This window comes from Eucyclogobius newberryi, unplaced genomic scaffold, assembly GCF_026437365.1.
Source record: "Eucyclogobius newberryi isolate DKJ021-1_F unplaced genomic scaffold, fEucNew1.0.hap1 SCAF_12, whole genome shotgun sequence".
Lineage (NCBI taxonomy): Eukaryota > Metazoa > Chordata > Actinopteri > Gobiiformes > Gobiidae > Eucyclogobius > Eucyclogobius newberryi.
Window position 1 is genome coordinate 17,773,430 of NW_027315746.1, and position 14,638 is coordinate 17,788,067.

At 41.9% G+C, this 14,638-nt stretch overlaps 2 protein-coding genes across 2 annotated transcripts; one reads left to right on the forward strand and one right to left on the reverse strand.

Moving 5' to 3' along the window:
* The first annotated feature begins 99 nt into the window (after positions 1-99).
* LOC140355823 (annexin A13-like) lies at positions 100-5,493 on the forward strand. The gene is made up of 8 exons (XM_072440466.1): positions 100-191; positions 1,596-1,671; positions 1,904-1,998; positions 2,075-2,245; positions 2,332-2,365; positions 2,482-2,555; positions 4,624-4,692; positions 5,380-5,493. The coding sequence occupies exons 1-8, from the start codon at positions 177-179 to the stop codon at positions 5,491-5,493; spliced, it is 648 nt and encodes a 215-aa protein (XP_072296567.1). The 5' UTR covers positions 100-176.
* A 2,245-nt stretch (positions 5,494-7,738) lies between these two features.
* On the reverse strand, positions 7,739-11,827 carry LOC140356261 (uncharacterized). Its single transcript, XM_072441090.1, has 6 exons — positions 11,137-11,827; positions 10,741-10,952; positions 10,406-10,576; positions 10,172-10,324; positions 10,019-10,085; positions 7,739-9,813 (listed from the first exon to the last, which is right to left on the reverse strand). Exons 1-6 carry the CDS (start codon positions 11,717-11,719, stop codon positions 8,243-8,245), a joined length of 2,757 nt encoding a protein of 918 aa, XP_072297191.1. The 5' UTR covers positions 11,720-11,827; the 3' UTR covers positions 7,739-8,242.
* Positions 11,828-14,638: the final 2,811 nt, after the last annotated feature.

A 14,638-nucleotide genomic window follows, 5' to 3' on the forward strand; every position in this document is an offset into this window, starting at 1 on the left:
GAATAAATTACCTCCGCCCACTGCGTGCTCCCGACTTAATGATTGAGCGTCTTGACGTCACATCTGCAAGACGGGCCACGCACGCATCACGCTTCACTTCAGCCACAAACTGCAATTTTCTGTTCAACTTCAAACCAACTGAATTTGTTACTTCTGCAAAACACACTCGAATCCTGATGGGAAACGCGCAGGTAAGATTAAAGCTATTTACTTTTTTACGCAGTGACTTTACTTTCCTGTTTACTGTTTTGGTGGTGTCTTTGCAGTCAGACTAAAGAAAACTGTCAGACAGTTACTGCAAATGGCACAATTACAACTTTTACATCTTGTAATATAATAGCCTACTACCGACCGAGGTAATTTCGCATTTGACGTTGGACATTCGTCTCCGCAACAACTGCATAGCTTCCGCCTGCTGTAGCAAGGTGTGTGGAGCTGCGCCTTGGAATGCTGTTTAGGGACTATCTCTAAAGTACGGTTGCAGGGGCAAGCGTTAGTATAAAATATGTAATAATAGGACATATTTATGATACAAATAATAATAATAAGAAAATATTAAGCGTAAATTTAAATTGTCTAGTATTTTTGGTTCCTCAATTTAACCCTAATAATGTTCTTGTAAAATTAAGGATTTCATTTCAAAAGCTTATAAGTCAAATCACAATTATTGTAGTATCAGGTATCATGCACATATTTTTTTAATCTTAAATCAAACCCTTGATAGATTTTTAAGGACTTTTTTTAATGGCTTCTTTATCATGTGACCTAGAAGTCAAATCCAAGTTATTGCAGTAGTTAAAGTCTCCAAGTATCACACATTTCAATTTTGAATTGAAAAGGTAAAAGATGTGGGTGATACCTGGCGACAAACCCTGCTATATTTACTTGGATTTGAAATTTTAGATCAGCTAACTTAGGAGCTATTGAAAGAAATCCTTGATTTATGAAGATGAATAGTTATACACAACATATGAAAGGTTAAAGTAAAAGGTGCGCGTGATACCTGGAAACTAAATCTACCATAACAACTTAGATTTGACTTTCAAGGTTACCTGACTTGAAGCTATTGAAACAAGTCTAGGATTCTTTAAATATTCATATTCATATACAACTTATAAAGGGTTGGACTTTGAACCCAAATGAACTATGACCACCAGGATTAACAAATTGGATTCATGCTTAATCTTGTTTTTTGTTTTTGAATAAAAACACGTTTGATTATTTTTAAGGAAACACTTTAAACAAACGCTTGCCCCTGCACGTTGCGGAAGTGAATGTCCAACATTCAACGTGAAACTTATTTATATATATAGATTAAAAAAATCTAAACTAAAGTTATAACGAGAAGGCAGAAAAATTAAGTGAGAGGGCAGCAGTAGGACAAAAACATTATTTCTGAGAGCAGCTGATCAATAAAGCCGCATTGTATGAGAGAAGGGTGGGCTAGAGCAGGACTGGCCCATGGCCCGTTTCCTGTGGGACATTAGAAATCCATGTATGATTTATTTAGTTAACTCCTAACCATATGTTACTGTGGTGAAAATTATGTTTACTGGGTATCAATGAGTGTTGACTTTAAAATTATTTTTTCACAGCCCACCATCGTCCCCTATAAGGACTTTGATGTCACCACTGATATCGAGGCGATCCGAAAAGCCTGCGAAGGTTTGGGTAAGTTTGAGTTTGCAGAGGTTGCTTCACAGTTATTATTCATTCACTCCTCAGTCCTACTATGTGGTGGTACATTTACACTATGTAACAGTATCAATTCAGGTTTTAGATAAACATAGATAGATTCTCAGTGGCCTTTGTATCTCAGACAAAGATCTGTGTCCTACATCACAGCCAGCGTCCATTCTTGTCAGGAAATCACATCGGTTTACCCTTCACCCTCTTCTGATAGGCACAGATGAAAAAGCCATATGGAAGATCCTGGCCAATCGCTCCTCAGATCAGCGTTTAGAGATCAAACAGGCTTACTTTGAAAAATATGATGACGTAAGTGTGTTTCTACTCTTTTTTTTTATTTGAATGCGCACCCCAATCGCACTACAGTAACATAGTTTTGTTTCAGGATTTGCTGGAGGTGTTGAAGAAGGAGCTCACAGGGAGTTTTGAGAATGCCGTTGTGGCAATGTTGGAACCTCCTCATGTGTTCTTCGCCAAAGAGCTGAAGAAAGCCATGAAGGGCGCAGGGACTGACGAGGCGGTGCTGGTGGAAATCCTCTGTACTGCTTCTAACCAGGTCTGCCAGCTCTAATCTGACAATGAGGCACAATGATGTGTGCAGTTCATGTAAATACTAATGTTTGAATCGTTTGGATTTTTTAGGATATCATAAGCTACAAGGAGGCATATGTGCAAGGTGAGATTTCTTCTGCTTGTTTAGATCAGAGGGGGAGGAAATGGCTGTGCTCTCGCATGCTAGACATCAGTAATAGTGTTTGGGTAGGTTTTTATGTTTTAAATATATGTTTTCAGTTTATGAGCAAGAGTTGGAAGAAGACATTGAGCATAATGGAGGCATTATATCCGTTTTCACATCCATGCTAAAGGTAACTACTCTGTACTTTGACCTGATTTCACAAAGTAACTACACATTTAGCATTTAGTATGTTATGAGTCCTGGGTAATTTCTTGGTAATATTGGTCATATACATTGAGCTAATTAAGTTAAAGAGGCAGCGATGTTTACACAATCATTATAAAAAGCATTATTATATTATCTTGTATGCAAGAAATATATATATCTTTTTTTATTTTACAAATGAAGATAGTTTTTTAACTTTCAAACTTAACTTCAAATTGTAGCTTGTGTATTGATGTTGTGGAATATTGATCATTGGCCACAACAGCAAGTCAAATATCAGATATCGTTATTGCCTGAAAAAAAAAAAATCCCATGTCAGACCTAATGATTCTAGGAGTTTGTCTTTATCTTGCATGGCTGAAGATGATTTGACCAAGTTCCTTAACAGACTCTTCTAGTTCAGAATACAGATCTAGTGTATTTATTGAGAAAATTGGTGGATCACAAATAAATGACAACGTTGAGCTATAGAAACTTAATCTTTAGAAACAGCTCGCATGTTGTTAGAGTTTAAGAAATTCACTAACAAGGACCCAAACTATACCTCACAGACCGACCCCAGTTTGTGAGAGCCCGGGACTGTGTGTCTGACACTCGGACCTGCAGTGTGGGGGCGCCCCAGGGCACTGTCCTCGCGCCCTTTCTCTTCACCCTCTACACTGCAGACTTCAGACATGAGACGGACAGCTGTGTCCTGCAGAAGTTCTCTGATGACTCTGCCATCATCGGACTCATCACTGACGACGATGATGCGGAGTACAGAGGACTGGTGCAGGACTTTGTGGACTGGTGTCAGCGGAACCACCTCCTCATCAACGCGGGGAAGACCAAGGAGATGGTGGTGGGTTAGCCACTCTGCTGCCCCCTCACCAGTGAACATCCAGGGACGGGACATTGAGAGAGTGGACTCATACAAGTACCTGGGTGTTCATCTGAACCACAAACTGGACTGGACTCATAACACAGACGCACTGTACAGGAAGAGCCAGAGTCGGCTCTACCTCCTGAGGAGACTCAGGTCTTTTGGAGTGAGAGGGCCACTCCTGAAGACCTTCTATGACTCTGTGGTGGCATCAGCTCTTGTACGGTGTGGCCTGCTGGAGCAGCAGCATCACAGAGAGGGAGAGGAAGAGGCTGGACAAAGTCATCAAGAAGTCCAGCTTCGTCCTGGGCTGTGCTCTGGACTCGGTGCAGGAGGTGGGGGACAGGAGGATCCTGGATAAATCTGCAGGACACTCTCTCCGCTCTGGAGAGCAGCTTCAGTGAGAGACTGATCCACCCTCGCTGTGTGAAGGAAAGGTTTCGCAGGTCTTTCCTTCTTGCTGCTGTCAGACTGTATAACAAACACTGCTAGTCCTGAACACTCGCAATACTGACCTAACCATGTGCAATACCGTCATATTCATGTGCATATAACTGATGTAATTAGTATTAGTATTATCTTGTCTTACGCTAGCTGTTTTTATTTTATTTTTCCCCTCTATTCCTTATTAAGAAATTAGTTCTGTCTATAGGAGTTTTTGTTTATAAGAGTTCTTCTATTAAGAGTGTTTTTAACTTCCTATAAGTTATCTGTCCTTTTCCTCTGTATCTACCTGCGTTGCAACAATGGAATTTCCCCATGTGTGGACAATAAAGGAAAATCTTATCTCATCTTATCTTATTCTGATCCTGATTCTGATTCTGATTTGAATTGTTTGTGATTCATCCACTAGAACATTGTTCACACAACTTGTTTTGGCGTGTCCTTATGTCAACCATGTTCCAGAGCATTCCCACACTCAGCTGCTTCCCCTCGCTCTCTCTTCCTCTCCTCTGAACTGAAAGACTTGCATTGTAAATCCCTCCTGCCACTCAATTCTCCACAAACCTCTGATGTCCGGTTATAATATATACATGAGATTGATCCCACAAGATTATTCCGTTAATCTATTTTTGACACTCTAAACTGCATTACTCTCTTTGTATTTGGTTTCATTTACACCCACTTAAACCCATGCCTTTCTCTAAATCCGTCCTGTTTTTCACCACAGGCCTGTCGGGATGAGGGCTATGAAGTGGATGAAAAGTTAGCTGAAGAGGATGCCGTGGCTTTGAGTGAGGTGGGTTCTGCAAAGATGTGTGTGCTTCTTTTAAATCAGATATTTCTTCATTTGAAATACCACTTTAAAGTTGAAATATCCTCTTCCTAAATGATTGCACATGTCTCGGGATGAGTTGTAAATCCACTGTATTAGTTAAAGCTTTGGCCTGGTCTGGTTTAGTTTTTGAATTTTCAACCAAAGTGTTGAGTGTTCCAGCATTTTTTCCGTGTGCCCTTGTTCGCTGTAAGTCATTTACGACCATATATATTTACAGTTCACAGTACAATACTTCCTGCACTTAATGTTTTGCATTAATGAGTCTTTGCTTCCATGATAAAATTACCATAAAACAAACACACGCAAAAGAAACTTAAAAAAGTTTTTGGGCTAGAATAAAACCATCAATATTTTTTCAAATTATGATTACCTTTTATTTACCTCAATTACAATTTTGTATCCTTTATTAATACCAACATTTAAAACACCATTATGTTTTGTACTGTTGAACCTGAAGCACACCTGCCTGTCTCATTGGAGAGGCTATTGCTTTACAATGTGGCATTTAACTTTATCTATCGCCATTGAGCCAAGTATATTTGAGCATTGAAAACACCCTGTGACGTGTGTTTAAGTTGCTCTCTGTCCACATTTACATTCTCCCCACAAAAGCCACATGCAAACAGCATTTGTGTATTTGTTTTCCAGGTTGATCTGGGCGAGTTGGGCTCAGTCACCTTTACATACATCCTCACACACAAGACCTACCTGCAACTGCAAGCCACGTTTAAAGCCTATGAGACTGTAAGTACTTTTAATTGATTTTCTGGATTCGTTTCATATCCGCGTTACAGTGTCTTTCTCTAACAACTCTCAGGCACAGAAATATTGGATACTATTGATGCGGAGGCTGCTGGGAAGACTGCTACATCACCCTGGGTACTATGAGGAAATACAATCTTACACAAGGGCCAATGAATCCTGGATGCGCTGCTTTCATAACATGTCTGTTTTTTTTTTCAGTGAAGTCCGCCATAAACCCACAACTCTACTTTGCCCGACGCCTTAATGCAGCTATGAAGGGACAAGTAACAGATGAAGACACTCTGATCCGGATCATTGTGGGGCGCTCTGAGGCAAGTGATTCTTTAGAATATCCTGTATGTTTTTACAAAGGAAAATTCAAGCAGATAATTGTATTTCTAAAACTGTTCCTTCTTGGATTCAGCCACAGGAGGTCACTAGCCACTGTACCATTTTAACTCAAAAGTCATTTCAGTTATTGCACACTAAGAGAAAATAAACATTGATCTCTCTGGGGACCTTATTTGCAATTGCTTGCCGTACTAAAATGCAGTGGTAACAGTGGGTTGTGTTTTGTGTCACAGATTGATCTGAAAACAGTGAAGGACATGTATCTGGAGAAGTACGAGGTGGCCCTGAAAGATGACCTGATCGCCTTGTGTCATGGATCGTGCACAGACCTCCTCGTTGAGATTCTGCACTAAAACACCACACTATCCCCTGCTGGACTTAACCAGCATCACTACATCTGTTTTACTCCCCTAATGTCATTATTATACTACTATTATCTTAGTGTCAGTTTTTATACATACATTTGTAACTGCTTCATACACAGCTTATGCAAAAGGCTTGCTTTTCATACATTTTACTTAAACTATTTGACGGATAGCCTGAAAATAGCACCTTTAAATTAAAATAAAAGAGAAATCTTGCCCGGTGTCCAAGCGCAGCTCATCGCAGGTGCCTGGGGAGTGGGTTAGAACACACGCTGGTCATAAAGTAATATATTGTAATACACAAAGCACTTTAATGTCCTGTTGTCTGATGAAAAAACATAATAAATAATAGTAATTAAAACTATTGTTAATGCCTAATGTCCAATAGAGGGCAGCACAATAAACGTGAAATACAAGAGAAACTATCAAGAAATTGGGCAACTGGGAAACTGCAAATTTTTACCCCAAATGGTGTGTAAAATCAGAAATGACTTTGAGACGCCTCTGGAGGAGTTCAAAATGAGTAGAGAACATGACAAAACTAGGGCCAGATGACTTCACTATCTTGACGCTTCTTAGTAGATTTTTACTTTTTTTTTCTCCTTCTGCAATTTCATGTTGTTTCAATATTCAGGGCAAAGCTGGAGCTACACCTGTTTGCACTTCTAAAAGAGTCTGTGCACCACATGAGCCACATACACAGTCTGTCTATGTGGACTCCACTGTTTAATACAAATCAAATGTGGGAGGTATAGACCGTGTCTTTGCCTTATACGTTTTGTATTTTGGCTTCAGCACAAGAGGTGAGAGTCTTAAAGGTGCATTTCACTAACTTCTTCACAGAAGATAAAACCCGACACACTATGACACTATTATATGTACTGATGAATATTTGGCCTACAGTTTTAACACATTGTCCTTCATGTGCTCCATGTATTATGTGAAAGCCAGACTCCACATAGTAATCTTAAAGACTTTGACCTTCTTCCTCCACAGACCTCCATAACTCAGTCAGACATCTGTCTGCAGTCACTTCACTTTTACCTCCAGACTTATGTTTACTCAGTCTTTTTTTCTACTGTTTAAGTCTGACAAAGGTCACTCTGACTCCTTAAATTATGTTCCACATACATTATTTATGAGTGACAACTTTAGATCAGATCAAATTTGGGAATAAGGAAATGGTTCTGCTTCTGCCACTATAGTTTATGTCCCACCAATTAATGGAGTTAAACACACTTAAAACAATATAACTTTGATAAACTTCAATGCAGTAGGTTGTGGAAGACACAGCTTCAAGGGAAGATTTGAAAAAATGAATTAAAAAATCCCCAGGAAACATGCACATAAGCTTTTTCATCTGCGAGCGAAGTGAATCAAGACAAAAAATGTTTCTGAGGGAGCGAGATGCACTGTCTGACTGAAGAGCCTTTAAACTCAGCTAAATCTACATCTGAAATGTGGTGGAAACACCTGGAACAAAAACTTATACTTTTATGGTTCTAATAATGCCAATACTTCAAAACAAAGGTACAAACAAGCTACTCTCATTTATCACATTTAATCATCATAAATAATCTTTTGGTCAGTTAGAATGACACTGAGGTCAGATCTTTCATAAGAGTATCATCTCTAACCTGTAGCTTATTTTACAAACAAATCATTTGATGATTAACTAAACAACCAATATACATTTTATGACATACTTCAAAGGAGCCACCATTTGAACTCTAAATGTAAAAAAAAGGGTCAATAAACAAGGCATGCAGTGAGAATGGTGGTTAACATGAAACATATGCTCTTAAATAGGTCTGAATCAAACCATTTCCAGTAACAGGCTCATGGATATGGGAATTATTTACACACAAAACAGACTGAGTAAGAGAGACAGCGACACAAAGTCAACATCATGTTAACGTACAAGATGAGATTGTGACGAAACAGACAAAAATAATGAGTATAAATGAGACCTCCAAATAACAAAAAAGATTCACCAACATTCAAAACTAAAAAATGCTCCAAGCTCAAAAAGTCTTTATAGTTTTCTTTCGCTACTCTGCCACCCAAAAGACTGACACGGTGCTGCCTGTTTGATGGCTGATCTGATTGACCCGTCCGCGCACACAGTCCAGAGTGAAATACACAGATGTCCCGTTGTGAACCCTAAAAGACGACCTCAGGCTCACACTGGCCCACTGGCTGCCCTCTGGCATCTGCCCCCCGACCTGCTGGGCGAGGGGCACAGGACGAACGCCATCTGCCTCTTTGCCCCCCTGGCTGCCCTCCAGGTCGCTCCGTCTAAGGAGAGTCACCTTGATCAAGTTGCATGAGTGAATGAGTTTGAGGTTCAGCGCTACATTGGCAGTGCCACTCTCTTTGAAGACTATGTCCCTTTTCTGTTCGGTTGTTCCCTTTGAGATCATCCCAATCTGGGGCACTCTGGGGCTGGTTTGGTGAAAGAACAAGGGCTTGTTTCGTACTGCTCCAGACGGAAGGCCTGTATGAGACACAGCTGCAAACAGAAAGGACGAGATGGCCGCAGGAACCCACACCAGGCTTAGCTTACTGATGCTGGTTTCGTCACCAAAGAAGCGCACGTTGCACTGAGCAGGAGACAGTATCTCAAATGCCAGCGTGTCCCCAGGGCCCACTTTAGCTGCCCCAGACAAAGATATGGAGGTGTCTCTGTAGTGAACCCCAGGTTTGAAGCTCCGGCACAGCTCCACTCCTGTCCCGTTTTGACTGAGGTAGGCTAAAACCTGGAAGCCCTCGCTCACACAGGCCTGGCCCATGGAGTACACTGCCTGCTGAAACACAAAACGCACAGTGCCGCTTTCTGCAAACCGCACCCCTCTGCCATCGTGGGTAAGGCCCACTACATAAGGGTCTGATGTAGTGCTCATCCTGAACACAGGGCGGTAGTTTGTGTGGTAATGAGTGGAGACCACAGCCTGCGCTGACATGGCCACTGCCCCAGTGTCGTGAGACAGCCACAGCAGGCTGAAGGAGGCAGCTGATGGGTTGTACAGCTGCAGACCATCACTGCTCTGGTTACAGTGGTGACTGGCGCTCCGGAGGAGGAGGGAGATCGTGTGACCGGGGGAAACTTCTGCCACTCCACTGATGCTGACGCTCTGAAGAGAGCGTCCATCTCTCTGCTCCACCCTGATGCCACTGAGCTCACTGCTCACAGCTCCATCACTGCTGTTCATCCTCAGACACACCTGGATGAAGCTCCGACACCCGTGACTCACAGGGAGGTTCTGATCTAGCCACACCAGGCCGTGCTGCCTAAAGATCAGCTGTCCCCCCTCCACAGACAGGAGTCCCACTTCACTGCGCCCCTGAATCTGCAACTGTAGACTAGGGACGTGGGTGAGGATGTGATCCTTCTCAGAGGTTAAGCTGATGTCCCCAGCCCAGGACAGAGACAGAGCCGAGCCACCAGATAGAGAACCAGAGCAAACAGTGTCTGTGGTGAAGCTGCAGGGGGCAGCGATTGGCTCTCCCTCACACTCACTACATGCCTGACACTCGTCCATGTCCGAGTTGAAGAAGTAGTCGTGAGAACACATCCCCAAGTCAGCATCTCTCTCTGTCATCCCTTGGCACTTGAAACCACCTGTGTGGAACACCAAAATATTTACAAAAATACATTATATATTACATTCGCTGGAAGTGTTTAGGGCTGAACGAGTACTACTTTAATATTGCTGTTTATAATGACATACTATTACAATTTTAATAGAGTAATACTCTGTCAGTCCTCTGGTGCAGTGATTTGCATATTGGTTTGATAAAGAATTATTACTATATCAAAGTAATACCTGGAGTGTTGAGGCATTTATGTTTGTCACCACAAAGATCAGCAATTTCAAGACACTCATCTCTGTCCTGCAACAACAAATGAACATCACATATCATCCAAGCTAAATGTTTTTATGGCTGGCTGAAGGATTTGGTTAATATAAAAAGCAGACCTGACAGATCCTGTCAGCATGAACTGAACAGTGGGCAACCAGGAAGAAGCCAGCAGGACAAACAGTGCATCTCTCACAATGAGGTCGGCCACTGCTGAAGGAGCAGTACTCATCCTGGCCACAGCTGCCACAGGGCAACAGAGGCTGGCTCACCTGCTCAGGGAACAGCTATGTACCACTCAATACTCACATACTTTGTATACTGCAGTGCAGGAATATAAGTGAATGTCTCACCTCCATGACGTTGGCGTCCATATTGACTTTGTGCAGGGACAGAGCCTGCTGGGCCTGGTGAGCAGTGAACTGTCCTCCCATCGTCTCCAGGGGGTTGCTCAGATCCCCCTGGAAGTTCTGCAGTGGTGTGTGTTTGATGCTGTCCATCAGTAAGTTGTACTGGGCTTTCACCTGAAATGTAGATGTTAGTGCAACATTTGTTTTAAGACATTCAAGTTACCACTTTAAAATCAAGATTTGTAATATAGTATGTCAGCATGAATAAAATAGTAGTATTTAAAGTTTTGTTCTCATTCTTTTCATAATTTTTATCTGTAAATTAATCTGAAGCTTACTTGCTCCATTTGCTCAAACATTCTTCTCTGTTGCTCAAGGATTTGTCTTTGCTGGTTGAGAAGCGACCCCTGCTGTTCAGTAAGAAGCCTCTGCAGCTCCCGCACCTCGTCCTGTTGGCCCCTGAGGGCCTCAACCAGCTTCTCTTGGCCCTTATTCAGCTGCAGCTGCAGCACCAGTGCGTCCTCAGAGGGAACTTCATTGCCCCCTGTTGCTGAAACACACAGTGTAACAAAAGTGTGTATAACAACCACAACAACAACAACAACGCAGAATGCATTTACATTAGAATATTTTATGAACAATTATGAACAAGGGAGCACTACTGTATTTCAGTCTTTGTCTTTGTTTTGAAGGGCTCGTATTATTAAAGTAAATTCCACCTGTCATGAACTTACTTGGCTTCATGTCACAGTTGAGTTGGATCCACGCGCCTCTCTCCGCACCAAAGTCTGGAAACTCATCCAGAAACTGTGCGGCTCTGTCAGTGACGCGCACCGGAGACACGTCCTCGCCGTGCGCACCGCAGCCTTCACCCACGCACACTTTTGGCTTTTGGCGCATGAGTTGTGGAAGTTTGCATCCAATTCCCTTGCAATCTCGTGCGCTGTCCTCCCCTGTGGGCCGCTGGGACCCGCTGGTGGGGCAGATGCCCCCCGTGCAGCCGGGATGGAACACCTCTGCCGTGATGGTCCTGGGGTTGGTTCTTCTCGCGTCATCGTAGCCTCCCGGATAATGGTACGGCTGGTTGTAGTCCTGCTGGTAGCTCACGGGTCTGGGGTTCACTGGCCCCTGTCTGCTCTGGCCTGAGGTGTGGAACTGACGTCTGGCCTCCACGTGCCCTTGACAGTGCGTCCCCACGCAGGACCTGCTCCAGTCCTGGGCAGGGAAACAGCGCGGGCCTCGGCAGAGATCAGAAGCACTCTGCGCCCTGTTCAGCGCAGCCACAACCACATAAAACGTCACGAAAGTCCGAGCCATTTTGAGGGTACAATAAATCCAGCAGCAAAGAGCTTCACCTCTCAGCGCGTCCTCTGGGGTCTCCTGGCACAAGAGGCGCTCTCAGGCACAGCTCACATCAGCTCGTGTCCATCCTTCTCTCAGCTCTGCCCCCTGCGCCTCACAGCGCCTCATCTCCTGCATAAGGCTCACTCTTCCTAATTGGCAGCAGGTTTAGCTCCTACACTGACATTAACCCGTGGCTCCCCGGACATACCTCTTTGCACACTCACTCTTCACTGGAGCTTGGCGTGAGGCACAACTCTGGACTTAGCTGTTTATTTTGACTGTCACACTCCATGTCATTAATTTAGCGTTTCTTTCCCCGCTGTTTCCGTGATGATAGACTCACTTTGGTCTGGTTTTAATTAGCCCTTTCAGAATTAAACCCTCTGTTTTATGAGGAATCACAACTTTGAAGTCAAAGATAACGAAAGACAGGAGCAGAAAAACACTTCCAGTAAAAACTTAACTGTACTACAAGTTCCCTGCAGGACCCCGCCTGGCTCTGATCACCCCAACATTCCTCTCTGTGTTTAAGAATAGCCACTACATTATGCAAAACAACTTCTGCTGCTTAGGGTCAAATTGTTTCTTATCCTCTGCATCAACATTTGACATTTTAATAGCGGCAGTTGGTCGACTGAGGGAGAGAATTAAAGCAGTTTAGCAGAAATACTTCAGGCCATTGCTGTTTTCAATTTAGCCAAAATAACATCAAACCCCAATAAAACATAAATAAAGATAGGCCTCTATACCCTTCTATTAAACTTAGCAGCTTTGAGTCATTATGAAACCCAGAGTGGGTTTAAAACTGTATTCTGGTTGAACGTTTGATCATGAAGCTCTTTTCACACTAAATGAGGTGAGAAACAAATACTGATCCCAAATTATTACTTATTTATTTTAACTACTGTTTGTTATTCAGTGACGACCTGTTTATACATGTCTCGACCGTGAACTTGGATCGAATAGTCCGGTCCAAAAAGTCACTATGTTTTTGTGCGATAATAAGCATATTTCATGGGGCCCAAAACGTCATTAGGACATAGATGTTGTAGCTGCAGTGACCCTCTGTGCAGGGCCCCACAAACACAAGTGCTTTCATTTACCACATCACACAGGCCTGTAAACGCTCAGGGAGAGGATTAAGAAACCAATTGTCCCCATTAGTCATTTAATGCCAAGTTAATGCATTTCCTACAGTTTCTTTCGCCTTGTGAACATATAAAGAATAGATTAGACTAAAGCTGTCTTCAGAACAACAGGCCTAACCAATGAGTATTTAAAGCTCAATGGTTCAAAGCATCTATATCAATGGCTTGGAATAATAGATAAATAAAAGCATATTAGAATGCAATAAATTAATCACAATAATAGGCAATACTAAATTACCAAAATGTTCATCTGACTCTGAGTTTTCACTGTTGCTCAGTTGTATATAGTTGTTCATTTGGTTTTGACCAGTCTCTTGGTGTCACACACATTTAGATAACCTTTGTCCACTTCCTGCTTTCACAGGAAGCTACATAATTATGAGAAGAAGTCTGTGCTTTATGATCAGGCTCTATTGAGGACCACTTACAGTTCATTCAACACTCTGAGAGGAGGACACAAAGGTAAGACCTTAGAGATAAAGCTTATTATTTTAATCCTGCAAAAACCTGCACTTCTGTGGGAAAGACTTTGTGTTCAATGGGAAGAACATTTGTTCACAATAGATGATTTTGTGGTACAATTATTGGGAGAAGAAACATCACGATATTATGATTACTACAATGAATATAAACTATTATTTTCATCCAGATTATCTGGTTGGTGATCAGCCACATAAAATAACACTGAATGAATTAAGTTAAGTTAAGTGACATAAACAACAGACAGATAAGAACACTTTATATTTTGCTTTCTTCTTTCGGAGTATATGATTGAAATTACTTATTTTTTGCTTCTAAAACCTCTCACAATCGTTTATTATATGTTGACTAGTATAATCACAATTGTGACAGTCCTACCATGGACCAAACATGTTTTCAATATCCTGAGTTTCAGCTGCTTTTTTAACATAAATGTGTCACTTAGAATTATAAATGAAGGAGAAAACTGAGAAAAGACACAGTGAAACTTGTTGACTAAAGTTTTCAGATCTAGAATTTTAAATCTCAATAAATGCTTTTTGTGCTTTGGGTTTTGGCTTCTGGATTGTTGCTTGTCGCTTGTTCGGTTGACGTCTGGGACCACATTGGGAGGCAGCAGAAAAGACATGAATGAGGCTGGAAAACACAACCAAATGTGGTTTCAAGATAAAAAGCGAAGCAAGGCCCACAAACGCTGTGTGTCATCGATTACAAGTCAGTGAGCGCTCCCTTATCCAAACTAATAGGTCATGATTTATGAAGTATTATTCTATGCTGACATGTGATGCAGTGATGTAGAGCAGCCACAAAGATAAACTTTCTTGGATCCAAATGTTCACTTTCATGTGGAAATGATACAGACCTAACGCTTGTGACTGTTGATTGTTCTCCTTTCAGCTCATTACGTTTCACTTTACATCCGTTTACTTTCAGCGTAAACACACAGAAAGAGTTGCCGGTGACGTTCGAGTGCACTCAGTATGTCTGCACAGAAATATGTGGTCAAAATCTTTCCGTCATGCTTTATTACAGTACTAGACTTGAGGAAACGAGCATAAGGAAGTCAATATCATGTTGTGCTTTGAATATTTTATTGCCTCATTTTCAAAAGGGGCATGTTGAACTCAACTCTGTCCATGCGCTTCATTTAACTGACCCAAACAACCACAAGATTGCCCATTGTGTTTAATTGAAAGTAATGAAAAAGAAAAAACGTTTTCTTTGATTTCCTGACATTTTGCATTAGTGATTTATATGACCACTT

Coding starts and splice junctions, on each gene's coding strand:
- LOC140356261 (XM_072441090.1), bottom strand. CDS start 11,719: ATGGCTCGGACTTTCGTGACGTTTTATGTGGTTGTGGCTGCGCTGAAC. Junction 10,953..11,136: donor CAACTGTGACATGAAGCCAA/GTAAGTTCATGA, acceptor TGTGTGTTTCAG/CAACAGGGGGCAATGAAGTT. Junction 10,325..10,405: donor TGGACGCCAACGTCATGGAG/GTGAGACATTCA, acceptor TTCCCTGAGCAG/GTGAGCCAGCCTCTGTTGCC.
- LOC140355823 (XM_072440466.1), top strand. Junction 2,246..2,331: donor TCTGTACTGCTTCTAACCAG/GTCTGCCAGCTC, acceptor TGGATTTTTTAG/GATATCATAAGCTACAAGGA. Junction 4,693..5,379: donor ATGCCGTGGCTTTGAGTGAG/GTGGGTTCTGCA, acceptor TTTGTTTTCCAG/GTTGATCTGGGCGAGTTGGG.